Source organism: Zootermopsis nevadensis, unplaced genomic scaffold, assembly GCF_977971745.1.
Source record: "Zootermopsis nevadensis isolate Lab colony 2312 unplaced genomic scaffold, Znev_1.0 Znev_ptg000030l, whole genome shotgun sequence".
Taxonomy (NCBI): domain Eukaryota; kingdom Metazoa; phylum Arthropoda; class Insecta; order Blattodea; family Termopsidae; genus Zootermopsis; species Zootermopsis nevadensis.
Genome location: NW_028259162.1, coordinates 20108043 through 20122619, shown reverse-complemented (window position 1 = coordinate 20122619; position 14577 = coordinate 20108043). Strand labels below are relative to the sequence as shown.

The following is a 14577-nucleotide window of genomic DNA, read 5'->3' as shown; positions in this document are numbered from 1 at the left end:
CACTATAATGTGGTATAAAAGGGACATAAATGTAGACCCATAGCACAGATAGAAAATATTTACTTCAGGTCTGCTTGTACTAAAATTATAATAAATACTTCACTATTTGTACTCTTCACCAGATATTATGACGGCGATCTAATCAAGGAGGTTTAGAAGGACAGGTCATGTCGATGATAATTATTTAATTATACTAATCACCGTTTCTTTATTTCACTGCGTCTTCTTAGTCGAAATTATTAATAGCTGATTTTAATACTACAATATGAATGGGCTACTTGTTAAATTTTTAGTTAGTAAAATAAATATTAGTTCATTCCGGTGTGATCGAAAAACTATTACTGATTACACGGACTGCCCTCGTACCAACCTTAGTTTCCTGAAATGGGAGCGAGTAGGCCTATGAGGATCTGAGTAGTTTTTGCTACATCTGCTATATTTAAAACAGCCTCTGATGTATTTGATTCAAAGCAAGAATGTGTATATTTGTAGACGTCATACTTTCAAGGAATTTTTTTTTCCGGTTTCTTTTGCATTGATGACGGAAAGTAGAATCAAATCGACAACAAAGAAAATGAGTAGAAAACAAATGCACACAAGAATCCGAAAGGGGGGAAAATATAAGAGCAGTCTATGAGCTGATTAATGTGTAGCAATGCAAATGTGTGTAGGCTATTCTAAATTTGATACCAACCACTCATAAGTTGTGTAGGAATATTACTTTAAATTTCAATGGAAAATAGTGAACTATTAGTTTTGTATTTTCTAAAATATTTATGTTCAATCTCCCTGTCGTCATCCATTCTTGATGACAACTGGGCCTAAGTATCTGGATTACCAATCAACTACCAAACGAACTCCATGGAGCAAAATCAGTTTCCAGAAGCTGGTAGTCGCTTAGCTGCACGAGTGCTTCCCATGGTTTCATCGTGTTCACAAGAATCCATCACTGGGCTCTGTCCTGAGTCACCTGAATCCACTCCTGTCGCGCGGCCTATTTTAAGACACACTGTAATATATTTCCAACCATTCCTATGTCTTCCGAACAGACTAGTCTGCTTTTTCAAGTCTTCCAACGACATTTTTGTAGCTCATGCACTTTCAGCATCTTGATGCGTGCTACACATTCTGCCCATCACATCGTTCTTTACTTGATAACTCCAATATTTCCTAAACCAGTAATTATATAAAGCCTTCCAGTATGAAATTTCCTTCAACACAAAATTACTCTGAGAGGAGAAAATGTAATATTTCTCACGAGTATCCACGTATTATCATTTATGTGCTGCTTTAATATTTCCTATTGTCCCGTGTGAATGTCTGCTCCCATCAACAAAACATTCATATAAATGATGCATGTACAGATATAACTATGATCCCATATTCCATACTCTGTATCATTGTTACATTAACCATGATAAGATTTCTCCATTGCTTAACACACTTGGACCCCTGCCAGGCAATTGACAACAAATAATTAGCAAGCAACAGAATTTTAAGATTACATTTGTATTATTGCAGAAATTCCAAAATTCACACGTACAGATCATATGTATTGCCTCTCCACAACACAGGCCCTGCAGAACACACAAAATGGCCGTTGGCCAACAACAAAATTCAAAATTGTATTTATTGTAAATCATATATGATACAGAAACTCGTTATTTTTAAACAAAATTACTCCACATAAAATATTCCTGAGTAAAATGGCAATATTTTTTTAAAAGTTACAATAAAAAGTGCATATAGCCATTAAAATTCAATTAATCTTAAAATTATGAATTTCCAAGTTATAAAAAAAATTGAGACTGAACCAAGATACCTATAAACCATTATCATTCCAACATTACAATTTAAGCTGAATTTATACCCCAAGTACACAAGACAAATTGAAGGAATGACAACTTCTCTGGTTCCGCGATGAAACTTAAGAAAAACTTCCTCTGTCTCCCTGGACACCTTTACAGCTCACATGTTATACTGTTACTTACACTGCGTACAGAGGTTGTTAAAATAAAAATATTAAAAAAAAATTGCAGTCCAAAATCCTGACAGCAAGAGACCATCTTGGAAGCAAAGAAATAAATGAGAGGATAATATTAAAATAGATACTCTTCTGTGGCAGGATTTTTAAGCAAAGTAATGAACTTTTAGATTCCACATGACACGGAACTTCTCGACCAACTTAGCGAGTATCAGCTTTCAAGGTCACCTCAGGAGTTTAAAGAGACGTTTCAATAAAAATGCATGTGACAGAGAAAATGGTGTCTTTATTTGGGTCTGAATAACGGTAAGTATGGACTGAAAAGAGCATTTTTTGAAAATCACCTTGTGACTGCATAACACGGTAAACATAATATTTTGAAAAATGGAACTACTATAACAAATATCACAGACAGATCTTGACTTAACATGAAAATACATCCTGTCATGTGATTAGAAGGGTTTGTGGTGGTAATGATATGGGGTTGTCAAAAGGTTGTCTGTGTTACATGTTGGGAGCACTTTAACACTGATGCTGTAACTCCACCAACAAGAGGAAAGGCACAACACAAAATCACACCCCCTTACGCCAGAGATGCTAAGGTATGATATTACGCTGCACATCAATTTGCATTAGGAACAATTTCTCCTTTCTCTCTGTACTACATCTGTAAACTTAATAGCAACTGATCAATATTTTAAAAAATGCAAATAAAAACTGAATTATTTAACACCCCTGACTGCAGGGAACGTCAAAAAGCAAAGTGCCAACTATGTAAAACATTGCATTATCAAACAAACTGCCAGAATCTTAACCAAAGTCACATCAACAGTTTTACACACATCACAGCTTTATATCAAAGTAACAATGACAATACATTATATGAATTAGTAAAGTGAATAAATTGCCACAAACTTTCAGGAAGAGAAACTTAATTTCATCCCCAAAATTTCCTGTTTCAATTACAAAATTGGGGAACTAATTTAAAAAAAAAAATTACATTATGATTCTGATTTATAAATAACTTACCATTTAAAATCTGTCAACTTAATATTTTAAGCTTTAAGCAGTACATAATTTGATTTTTTTAATTGTGAACTGAACACTGCTATCAACATACATTTAAGGAAAATTACTGCAAAGATACCTTACATGTACACAATTATATTGAAATTCAGAGATGGAATACCTTTGTTGTGGGATTAGTATATATTTTGCTTCATACCACATTAAATGTATTTACTCTGAGATGAAGAGCGTAACCCAGTCACGGCTTCTGCGATGCCATAAATCATAATTAAAATAATTACGCAGCAACAAGACGGTTAAACCACTCCAGATAAAATTTGGAAGATACTTCATACATCGACTATTATTATATCTAGCAAAATGTCAGTTGGCGTCTATTTGCCATTTTATCACTAGACGGCACAACATCTAATGAAGTACCACAGTCTAAACATAAAATATTTTTAGTCACACCAGTTTTGACCGAATAAATGTGTTGAATAACACCGAACTAATGGCCCGTTATACACAGACTATGAATTCACACTGGCGATGCTCGTGAATGTTCAGTGGTGTCTTAGGGTTGTCAGGAAAACATATTTTATTAATTAGTGAAACAAAATGGACAAAAGCAGAAACAATTTTAAAAAATACAAATAATAAAGTCCACGTTCATACATTTGTAATCTCTTAAATTAAATAAAAGGAGCTGGAAACCAACATTACCTCATAAGATCTACATATTCCATTCAAGGGAACCTCAGCACACACAAACACCATTAAAAAAATTGACATGCTTGGACTAGGTGACGTAATAAATTTCTCTGATCAAATAACAAGTTTTTGTGCCAAAACTCGTAAGAACAACATCAATTTCACTACCATGAAAACCATGAAATTCCATCTTAGTTAAAATAACGAAGCTAGAAGAAATATGATATAGTGACACCAAAATCTAATATGCCGGCCTTGACTTACAATTATTGACTGGGAAGGTAAATAAAAATGTAAATGTAAAATACTTGGATTACAAAAGCAAAGAGAAGGTGTTTTTCAGGATTACACTTGTTATAAGAAATCTAATGCTGCTGACACTAATGAGTTTGTAATCCATCCTAGACACAGAGAGACAAACGGAATTTAAATTTCTATCAAAAATCTTTCATTCACTCTGAAGATGAATCCAGCAACAGTATCTATGGAAGAATTTATTCTTAACTTCATTTCTTCACAGAAGGTACAAATTTGTATACTAACAACATAATAGCAACACATCTTTCCAGTTCTTTAGTCTGAAAATTCAGATTTCCAATGGGAACTGGGTGGAATTTTCAAATCCATTGTCTCTTCCCTTTCAGTCATTTTATGTTACAGTGTGCATAACTGTAAGTTATTTGTCTCTACATACTAGAGGTAACAAAAATTTATTAATTAACAGTGATCTATTATTTACCAGTTACCTTAACAAATCTTCTTGCACCTAATAAAAACAAATTAATTACTGCTTCTATGCACATTGTAACAACAGAAAAGAAATAACAGATGTGAAAATACAAGGTTATTATCTATATGCATACCAAGTCGCAGAAGACAGTTCGTTTTTCATATTTCATGTAATTGCTAAAATTGCACATAGCCATTACGCAAATGTCACAAAATCCTGTCTAAAACAGAACCCGGATTAAATGGATACCTGTCAGACAATTTCTCTGGTCTCAAGAACACACGAGAATTTTTTTTTAAAACTTACCACCTAATAAACAAAATGAAAAAAACAAAAATTATAAATTGTCTGCTTGAATATTTATTATTTTTTTCTTTAAAAATTTCTTCAGAACTGTGTTTCATGGAATGTATATAAGAAAGAACATTCCTGGTAAACACAAGAGACAATTAAATTGGCTGCCCCCCCCCCCCCCCCCCAAGCAGAATAATTCTTTAAATGGATGGTGGATGACTGAATGACTGATACAAAATTAAAAGACAGAAAAAAGAACTGAAGCTGTGTGTTACTTACTAACAGTATAATTTATGTAAGTAGGAATTCATTATTTGTGATTTGGCTCGGAAATACAATCTTCCAGTGCCAATATTTTTTTTCTAACCTGGAAACACCTGTGGTAAATAGAAAAAACTCAGAATCTGTGGGATTCCATTATCAGCAGACTTCACTGTAACCATATTGTATCAAGAAGTCCTGTTAAGATTCGACCTATTCTTGTATGTCCTGAATTGTATGCACTGCCTCATATTCAGCATGATGCAGAACATAACTAACTGCAAGAAAGAAATGCTCAGTATGCTAAAATACAGGCACTAACCAGAGATAAAAAACCCTCAATTGCCTCAGATCCAAAAGCACGAGAATGGTGTCTCTGATGAAAAATATTTTAGCACACTGAGTATGTACGAAATACTGCTGAAAAAGCTAGTCATTTGTCATAAAATGGATGCATTTCCCATTCCACAGATGAAGTTTTCCTCAAAACTAAAAAATTGATTAAGGGCAAGTTTTCAATTAATTCAACTAAAATACTGTATATGCACTGCAATAAGAACGGAAAGTGTTAGTATGTATTAACAATTATTTTATGTTTTTATTTATGTTACCAGTCAATAACGTTAAGAAATCTGTAAGAGCCATACTTCAATTTTATCACTTTGTCCCATTTAATGTAAATTTTCTTAACTCTTCATATGAAATGGGGTTATACTGTCTGATTCAGCTATAATTTAAAAACGTTCCCAGCTACATATCAGAGATCCTCATAATCATTATCTTATGATTATCTGTGAGGTAACACAAAATGATTCAACTCTTCGGAATATCCGAGACAGAAACTAAGAACCAATTCTCATCAGATTACATAAATGCTTTCACCTGATGACGACAGGCAAGTGGAAGCAACAGAATTGTTTTGATTACCATATATTTCTTTCACATTCTGAAAAGCCGTCAGTTCACTTATATACCACTCAAGCTTATGATGAAACAGCACTTTATTTCACAGGCTGGCGATGGCCTGAAGTTAAATTTCAAAACTAAATTAAAAGCAAACAAATTATGGAATGCACAAACAAGTATTCATCTCTACTGATATGCCACTCATCTGTTTAGAAAACAGTCTGAAATCACGCACTATGGAACGATTGTAAACTGCGACTCAATGCGGTGTGACCACCGTTTCAAGCCTACTTCAAGGAAAAGCTTGTGAAAAGAACACCTCAATACAGTTCTCTTAGAAGGCAAATAAACAGGGCTGAGAGAGTAAAAGTTTTGATCCTAAAATTTTTTAAGCAAATGGAACACAAAACTTGTTTTTAAAATGTGTAAGAGGCATATCAGTATAATGCGTTGAAACGCATAATGACACAATGTACAATTTAGGACCAGCAACATGAAACCACTAAATATTAAATAATCTGTCAACGACAAAACTTTTTTCAGAAAACTTCCACGTAACTGGTAACGCTCACAAATATTATGCTGCTGATGGTATATTATTTTGTACAGAAAAATCTATGTCATAAAAATTCCAAGTCCTGCTGAAAGGTAAAAGCATATATTTAGATAACACCCCCTTCCAAAAACTTTTTGTACCCAGACAAAGCAAGAAAGAAAAGAGACCCATGCTCTAAGACACTGTGATATTTGCATGCACCTAAAACATTTAAAATGGACACTACAAGAAAATTATTTGGTCCACTGTTCTCAGAATAATAAATAAACTTGTCCAATGATACACATTTTAAATTAACAAATAGTTATGAATATATTGATTTAATTTGCCTTCAAACCATATAACTGTAAGAATCTTCACATCACAGGATATTCCTTAAATACACCCAGTATTATTTAAAATATAAAATAGTTATACAAATTTACAATACATTCTTAACATCCTCCCATGCTAACGATTAACATTTTTAAAATGCAATGAATTCTGTTCCAGGATCATCAGCTAATATTAATCTGTAGCAGAGGACGGCTGCCAACATTTGAATGTGTTGTAAATTCTGATGACTATTTTAGAAACAGTTAATAACTTGTTACCCAAAAGGTTAGAAATTAGTTGCGCTGTGACTACGATTCACTTTCTTTCCAATCAGCCTCGACGCTCGCATGGAAACTGATCGCTTGACTTCGGCTGACTCTGAAGAGTTCCCGCTGAACTGCTGGATCATGTTAGTAGGTAAGGACTTGAAGCACTTCTCAGCATTCTCAAGTTGCTTGGCAAGAATCTCATTTTTCAGCTTCTCAGCATTTAATTCTCTGCGTAACTGCGCCTTTGACTTGTTCCCAAATGGACAAAGTACACGGTGCTGGATGAGGCTGGTAGCTGCTGGGCGCATTTCAGGATTTGGGTGAATCATTTGCTGCAACAAAGGGCCTAGATTGCTCAATCTGTGATACAACAGTGTGAAACCTTCATGACCTTACCTTTAGTGGTGAGCAAGTAACCCCTAGTCCACTGAGGGCGACCGTGCAAACTAACACTTAGATTAAATCGGCATTTTAATGATTTAAAGGGTGGAGACTATCATAAAATGAAGTGTACTATATTCACTATATTTGTTAATCTATTCATAGAATTACTGAATAAAATGTAGACTATTAATGACATCCATTTTTCCTGTATACCAAAGTTCTGAAATAATCTGACTAGAAGCTTCATTTACAACCCTTTTCTGTTTTGTTCGAACATATTTTATTCTTCAAAACATTGGAAATTAGATGGAATTAAAGTGACGGGAAATTGAACTCCATTCTTGTGAATGTACACACAGGGCAAATTATTAGCACCCCAGCAGGACACCAATATCTTGATGAAATAATATGGATAAGAAGTCTGAATTTTATTAAAAGGTTAGTGATAAAAGCAATGCCAGCTTTGAAATGTGATTGAATATTTCTGTGATTTTTACATTTCATAGGACAACAAAGAAGGAACAGCTTCTTGGACTGAAGTACTTTATATTCCAAAACTGTTGCAAATTTCAGGGGAATGTTAGTAAGAAATCTCATCCCTGAAATTAGATGATTCAGCCTCCTGCGTCACCCGTTTCACTAAGTATTACAAGGTCAAAATAAAACCTCACCTTTATCAGATCATTGAAGTCTTGGCTGCAATGCTGCAATTCCTTCAGCTTTCCTTCTCGTATGTTATGCCATTCTTCACCATTTTTAGGTAAAGGTCCTCCTCCTCCAGTTTCATATATGGTCAGACCTACATCACAAGACACAACCTTAGACAAAGATACTCCCAGAACACAGTATGTAACTTTGATGTATAAATGTCTACGTATGAACTTTACTGTAAACCTCTTACTGCATCATACTTCTCATGAAAAATGTTTCAGTTAGTGATTTTATTTTCTGTACCCAATAGCAAGTTATTTTGAAAAGCATATACTACATGGAAAAAGCATCTGACTATTTTATGATACTGTCATACTGGATCATCTGCCATATTAACTGCCACGGTGGTCTAGCGGTGAAAAAAAAAAATTGTTAAGGGAGATGGCCCCTCCCAATTTATTGGTCAAAATCATCCTACCACATCTCATTCTGTACTATGGCAGATTTCTTTTTCGTGTCCAGTACACACCACTCAGCATGGTGTGCATTGGTGGTTAGCAGGATTCACGACCCATCAGTACATGGGTTCGATCAGGACTGCAACATTTAACGCTCCTGCTGTGACCCCCTTTTCGCGAAATGATGATGAAAGTGGAGTAATTGTTGGGATGCCACAGAGAAACCCCGGAGGAAAACTCCAAGATGCCTGGACCACGGCCTTGCCCAACACAAGTTACAAATCTGAGCACCGCCGGGAATCGAACCCGGGACCCCAGTATTACAAGCCCAGTGTTCGAACTGCTAGACCACCATGGCGGTTCCCTTAACAATAAACAGTACGTACCCAGACCAAATATGTCTGCTTTTGTTAGATGGCTGAAGTCTTCCTGTAGTATCTCACATGGCAAATAACGGCAGTCTCCCTCTTCTACTTGTGGGTTGCTCACAGAAGTAACATGCCCCAAGTCACCTGTACAAAACAACAGGCATTTACTCAGAGTCTATGAAATGTAAATGTTTCCCAATGACCAAACACAAAATCTTTATCGCAGCGTATACATTTATAGACACCTGAATTGGAATAAAACAGGAGGTCATGTCTGTTGCACAATCTGCTGTCTGCTTCACACAAACCACTGAATGAATACTGATCAAAACTGGTATGGATGGTAAACTGTACAGAACCAATTAAAAGACACTTTAGTTGGAACTGCATACTTCATGTACAGGAATGATTTTAGTGTTAATCAAAACAGCAGACGTGAGAATAGTCAATGAAAAAAATTTTCAATATGGGAACCACTGGCATTCAAGACCAACTGTAGTTGATCCTGAAACTTGGTAATTACTGTGTTTAGGGTTCCTGAAGTGATTCTGATATCAAGAGGTGACATTTCTTCTTTTAGTTCATCAACTGTGTGGAGGCTGTTTTTGTACACACTGTCCTTCAGATACCCCACAAAAATTAATCATAGGGGTTGAGATTGGATGAATATGGTAGTCAAGGCCAAACCATCCAGGGAAGCAATCAAACACCAAAATGCCCACTGAGGGCATCTGAAACGGCATTTGCTGGATGTGTTTGAGTACCATCCTCTTGAAAAAATGATTCTTCTTACTGATCATCAATGCCTTGCAGAAATGGGAGGATATCTTCATAGACCTCCGAATAATGTTCAGATGTGACTGTAACAGTGAGGAAAATCAGACCAGCAATTTCTGTGCCTGAAACAACACACATTACACTGTGCATTTTCTCAGGTATAATGACGCCTCCAATTATCGAGAATTCAGATTCTCATGGCGGTAAGTAAGAAGATGGCCATCTTCAGGGTTGTTACACCATGTAGTCTGGCAGAATTTTACCAAAGTGTACTCCATCATCAGGGCACCTCTGACAAGTCAGTAAATATCTACAGACTGCACAGTACAAGAACCCAGAATACAGCAATCTTCATGCCTCCATTAATTGGCTACAATTTGGTTCATATTCAAATATTCTGCTTTTTAATATAATGACTGAGGTGAAAACAAATCTCATCTGCAAACCACATTTTTCACAGACTGCAGGATTTCCGTGCAAAAATTGCAAAACTAGACTGTAACCTGCTCTCTCCTCAAGCACCTACATGGCGTATAGTGGGACAGCTTTACTATACAATACACTCATATAAAAATTACCTATTTTATAGGTTATTTCTTCTTCTGCGGAGACTGGGTCATCCTCCTCGAAACCATCGTCTGCCGAGTCATAATTCAAAGCATGCAGTCTCCTGTTCCTAGATATGAATATGTTGCCAGGCTTGATGTCCATATGGACCAGTTGCATCGAATGGATATACCTGAAAACACGTGTAACGTTCAGATACACTAAAAGATAGTGCAATGTTCTTGAGAAATTCAGTTTATTTTTACTATCCATCAGATAAGATGTTTACAGACTTCAGTGTTGCGTTTGGTGCCTAAAATTAAATAGTACAATGGGGAAATGGGTACCGACAGCATAACGCTCATACACAATCAAAAAAAAAAACTGTTACTGTCTACCTTGTAGCAGAGGAAGCCAAGGGAACTCAGTCTAGGCTTGTTTCACTCAATTATTGTGATGTATTTATGTTTGGCAACGGGTTTTAGTAGTCTTCTTGTATCTTCTATATATTTCCTTCTGCATTAGCATGGCATGTATATAAATTGTATTTCAGACAATGGACAGTGTACAACAGTGGTCCCCAACCTTTTTGTGCCTATGGGCACATTTGAGAGTTTATGAGATCGTGGCGGGCACCAACCAATTAACAAAGCCAAATTTTCTTTACTCTGGACAAATAAGATATGGACACCAAATAATACACAAAACAACACGACGTTTAATGATACAAGAAACCATGCAATCAAAAATATGTAGTTTTATAAGTACAATTATTATTACTCAAGTGGGAAGTTAGTGTGATGTTTGGCACTGCATTTCATCAGCCAGTTTTTCAAATTTGGTAGTGTAGGATGATGTTGCTGCTTACAAACAATCGTCAAGATGGGCGTCAGTAAGTCGAGATCTGTGCTTTGATTTTATAATGTTCGTGGTTCATTATTCAGTATAACCTCTTTCTGTATCAACGCGGGCACCCAAAAAAACCCTTAGCGGGTGCCATGGCGCCGGCGGGCACCGCATTGGGGACCACTGGTGTACAACATAATAAAGGTATCAATTACCAGCCACTGTCTAAACAATAATTTCAACTGTGTGTTGCCTGTAATGTCTTGAAGACATTCAATGGCTATGCTAAAGTAAAGAGCTTTACATACCTTAGTCCTTCTGAAACGTGAAGCAACAGTCGCCTCAGCTCAGATTCTGTGAAAGGCCTTTTCCCATGCCGACGTTCTTCAATAACATCTGCTAGGCTTCCACCATTGCAAAATTCATTTTGTATGATCATATGGTTGTCTTCTGCCCACGCTGAATAGTAGCGCACCACATGTTGATGTTGGCCCAATACTGCATGCGCATACACTTCATTCAGTGCTGTTTTCCTGCAATAAGCACATTTCAACATAATACATAAATAGAACTACATAGAATGATGGGTTATGAAAGTTAAACTGATACATTACAGTTAACTACATCATAGTAATTGAAGCTCTGATCAAAATAATACATTATCGGAAAAATGTGTAAGTGGAAAGCTCACTCATTCACACTGCCAGCAACAGGTTTGATACTCTTCTTTACAGCATAGGTGCAACCATCTAACCTATTGATGCATTCATACACACTGCCAAATTCACCAGCTCCAATCAGACGAACCTCAAGGAATTCCTGAAAAATCCATAAAGCAAAGACCATATTCATTATTTAAGTTCAATATTTATTTACCTATACAACTTCTTAGCTTCATATTTCACCACAGTTTTAACAGTTCACTACTTCCTAATTTTGTCTGTTAACATATTAGAAAGTGATTGGAGGCTCATTTAAAATGGATTTGAGGAAAATATACTGTGAGGATGTAAACAGGATTTACTTGGTTTAGAACTGTGTCAGTAAGGTACAAGAGGTGTTGCACCTTTGGTGTTTATTATTAGGGATGTCATTGGTTGCTTGACCTGTATTTACTAGTTAATCTTCCCATACCTTGCGATATCGTGGGATATTCGAATCTTGAAGTGCCAGTCTCTTAGTTGGATGTTCTACTTCCGTGTCAGATTCTTCGGAGTCATTCAGTTCAAATTTAGGAACATCAGGTCCATCAGTTGGTGACCTAAAACGTATTGATGATTATTTCAACAACTCAGACTATTAGAGGTAACTAATTCTAGTACCATTTTATGTTACAAGCCACAAAACGCAATTTACATATTTTGAAATATATATCTCTACTGGAAATGAAACAAATTTTGACAAGAGTTTTCAACATTTTGAGCATGGAATTTCCCCCAAATAAATTACATATATGGCAAAATTAAGTCAAAATAATAACAACAATAATAAGCAAAAGTAATCCCAATAATTATAGGAGCAACTGGAACTGTCTCCAGGTCACTCAGAAAATATTTGTCCAACATCCCAGGCAAACACGACATCACGGAACTGCAGAAGACCACCATTTTGGGAATTTCATACATCATTTCATAAGACCCTGTCATAAAATAAAATTATATAATACACGTAGAACTTGCTAAAAACAATATGTATCCTGGAAATAGCTGTTGCCCTATGTACCTTAGGGACAAGGTCTGTCTTGTGTACATGGAAGTACATACCCCATAAAGTGGTGGATAGATGGGATAATAATACTACTTTATTTTCCTGTATATCAAAAATACATTGATATAGGATATACAATAATGATTATGATATAATCCCATTGGAGATATAGCATTATATACATTAGATTATCAGTAGCCAATATTAAAAAATTCTTCATTAAGATGTTATGTTCAATACAATCAAATGCTTTTGATAAATCTAATAATACATAATTGCACTTTATTTTATTATTCAGATTTTTAATTATATTTTCAATGGATGCAGCAATTGCATCATTTGAAGATTTATTTTTCCTAAATCCAAACTGAGATTTATTAAGTATATTGTGTTTATCTAAGAAAGAAATTAGCTGATTAGCTATTACCTTTTTCAGAACCTTTTAAAAAGCCGAAACAAGAGTAATTGGATGATAATTGTCTGCATCTTCTTTTGTAAATTGGTTTAACAACTGATTTTTTTAATGTAGATGGGAAGATGCCTTCTCTAATTGATGCATTGATTAATTCTAATAGTGGTCATAATTATAACAAAAGCCTAGTTCTGAAAATGTGTATGACCAACACGAAAAACATCTGAAATACTAACAAACTGTGTTTTTACATGACACTTGTGTAAGTCTGATGGGAAATGTCACACAAAAATTATTATAATTACAAAACAGCAAGCAGCTCACAGTATTCAAATCAGAATGGATTATGTTAGGGCTAGTAACTGTGTACAAGAAAGCAATTAAATGAGAAGTTTGGATTAGGAAGCTTGTAATGTCTAACATTACACTTAGCAACTGCAAACATGCCCAAAATTCAAAGATGGGTTATACAAGGTAATTAAGTCATAAGTTAGGCATATCTTGGCTGATAAATGGGAAAAAATGCTTTTATTACACCTGCACTTTAAGAAAACTTCTGAAAATGTATAGCAACCTACAGGTGGCACTAAACAGTGTGATATGAACCTACTTAGTTTCACACATCATTATTCTAACTATATATTTCTGAAGCACTAGTGTTCCCTTAATTCTTGGAGCTTAAATGATCACTTACCCCACAAGGCTCCTCTTTGATCTTGTCCGTTTCTTCGACATTAACAGCATGCCATTCGGAGTAAATGGATTCACATTAGCAGATGGTTTATCTAATTTTGGATAAGAACATGTCAACCCTTTAGGATTTTCAATCCTACTGAACAATCTAGAACGAGGCATTGGAGTAACTGGAGTATGAAATGAACATTTTTCAAGCAATGTTTTCGGTGTAGCTGGGGAGTCAAATAGTCTTAGCGCTCTCACTCTTTTATATGGAGGTGAAACTGATTGGTGTTGCACTGAAATACAGTTCTCTTCCCTCGAAGCCAGTTCATTCACACATTCCGGGGAAGAATCATCAGAATGTGTGGTAAAAGTAAATTTTGGAATAGGACTACTAGAATGGAAATCTTCACGAGACATGTCAAATCCGTGTTCCATACTCGCATCACATCCAGAACTCGTTGTATACGCACTACTGTCAAATTCACTGTCATAAGTATATGACTCAACATCCAGCTTTTGTGAAACTTCCATAGTTACATCTACCACAACGTGTATACAAATTCAAACTATTTTACATATTGGAAGGGGGAAATATCAGTAGAGCCAATATGGCAGAATGAGCAGTATATTGGCAGGTTTCAACAGTATCATGACATTTCAATATTATATACTCTAAAAGTAAATAGATTACTTAATCTAAGCATAATATC

General features: G+C 35.4%; 1 protein-coding gene across 1 annotated transcript; it reads right to left on the bottom strand.

Moving 5' to 3' along the window:
* Positions 1-2250: 2250 nt before the first annotated feature.
* On the bottom strand, positions 2251-14527 carry Wee1 (Wee1 kinase). The gene is made up of 8 exons (XM_022076124.2): positions 13881-14527; positions 12202-12328; positions 11759-11886; positions 11376-11600; positions 10254-10414; positions 8917-9042; positions 8093-8220; positions 2251-7369 (listed from the first exon to the last, which is right to left on the bottom strand). Exons 1-8 carry the CDS (start codon positions 14396-14398, stop codon positions 7055-7057), a joined length of 1728 nt encoding a protein of 575 aa, XP_021931816.1. The 5' UTR covers positions 14399-14527; the 3' UTR covers positions 2251-7054.
* Positions 14528-14577: the final 50 nt, after the last annotated feature.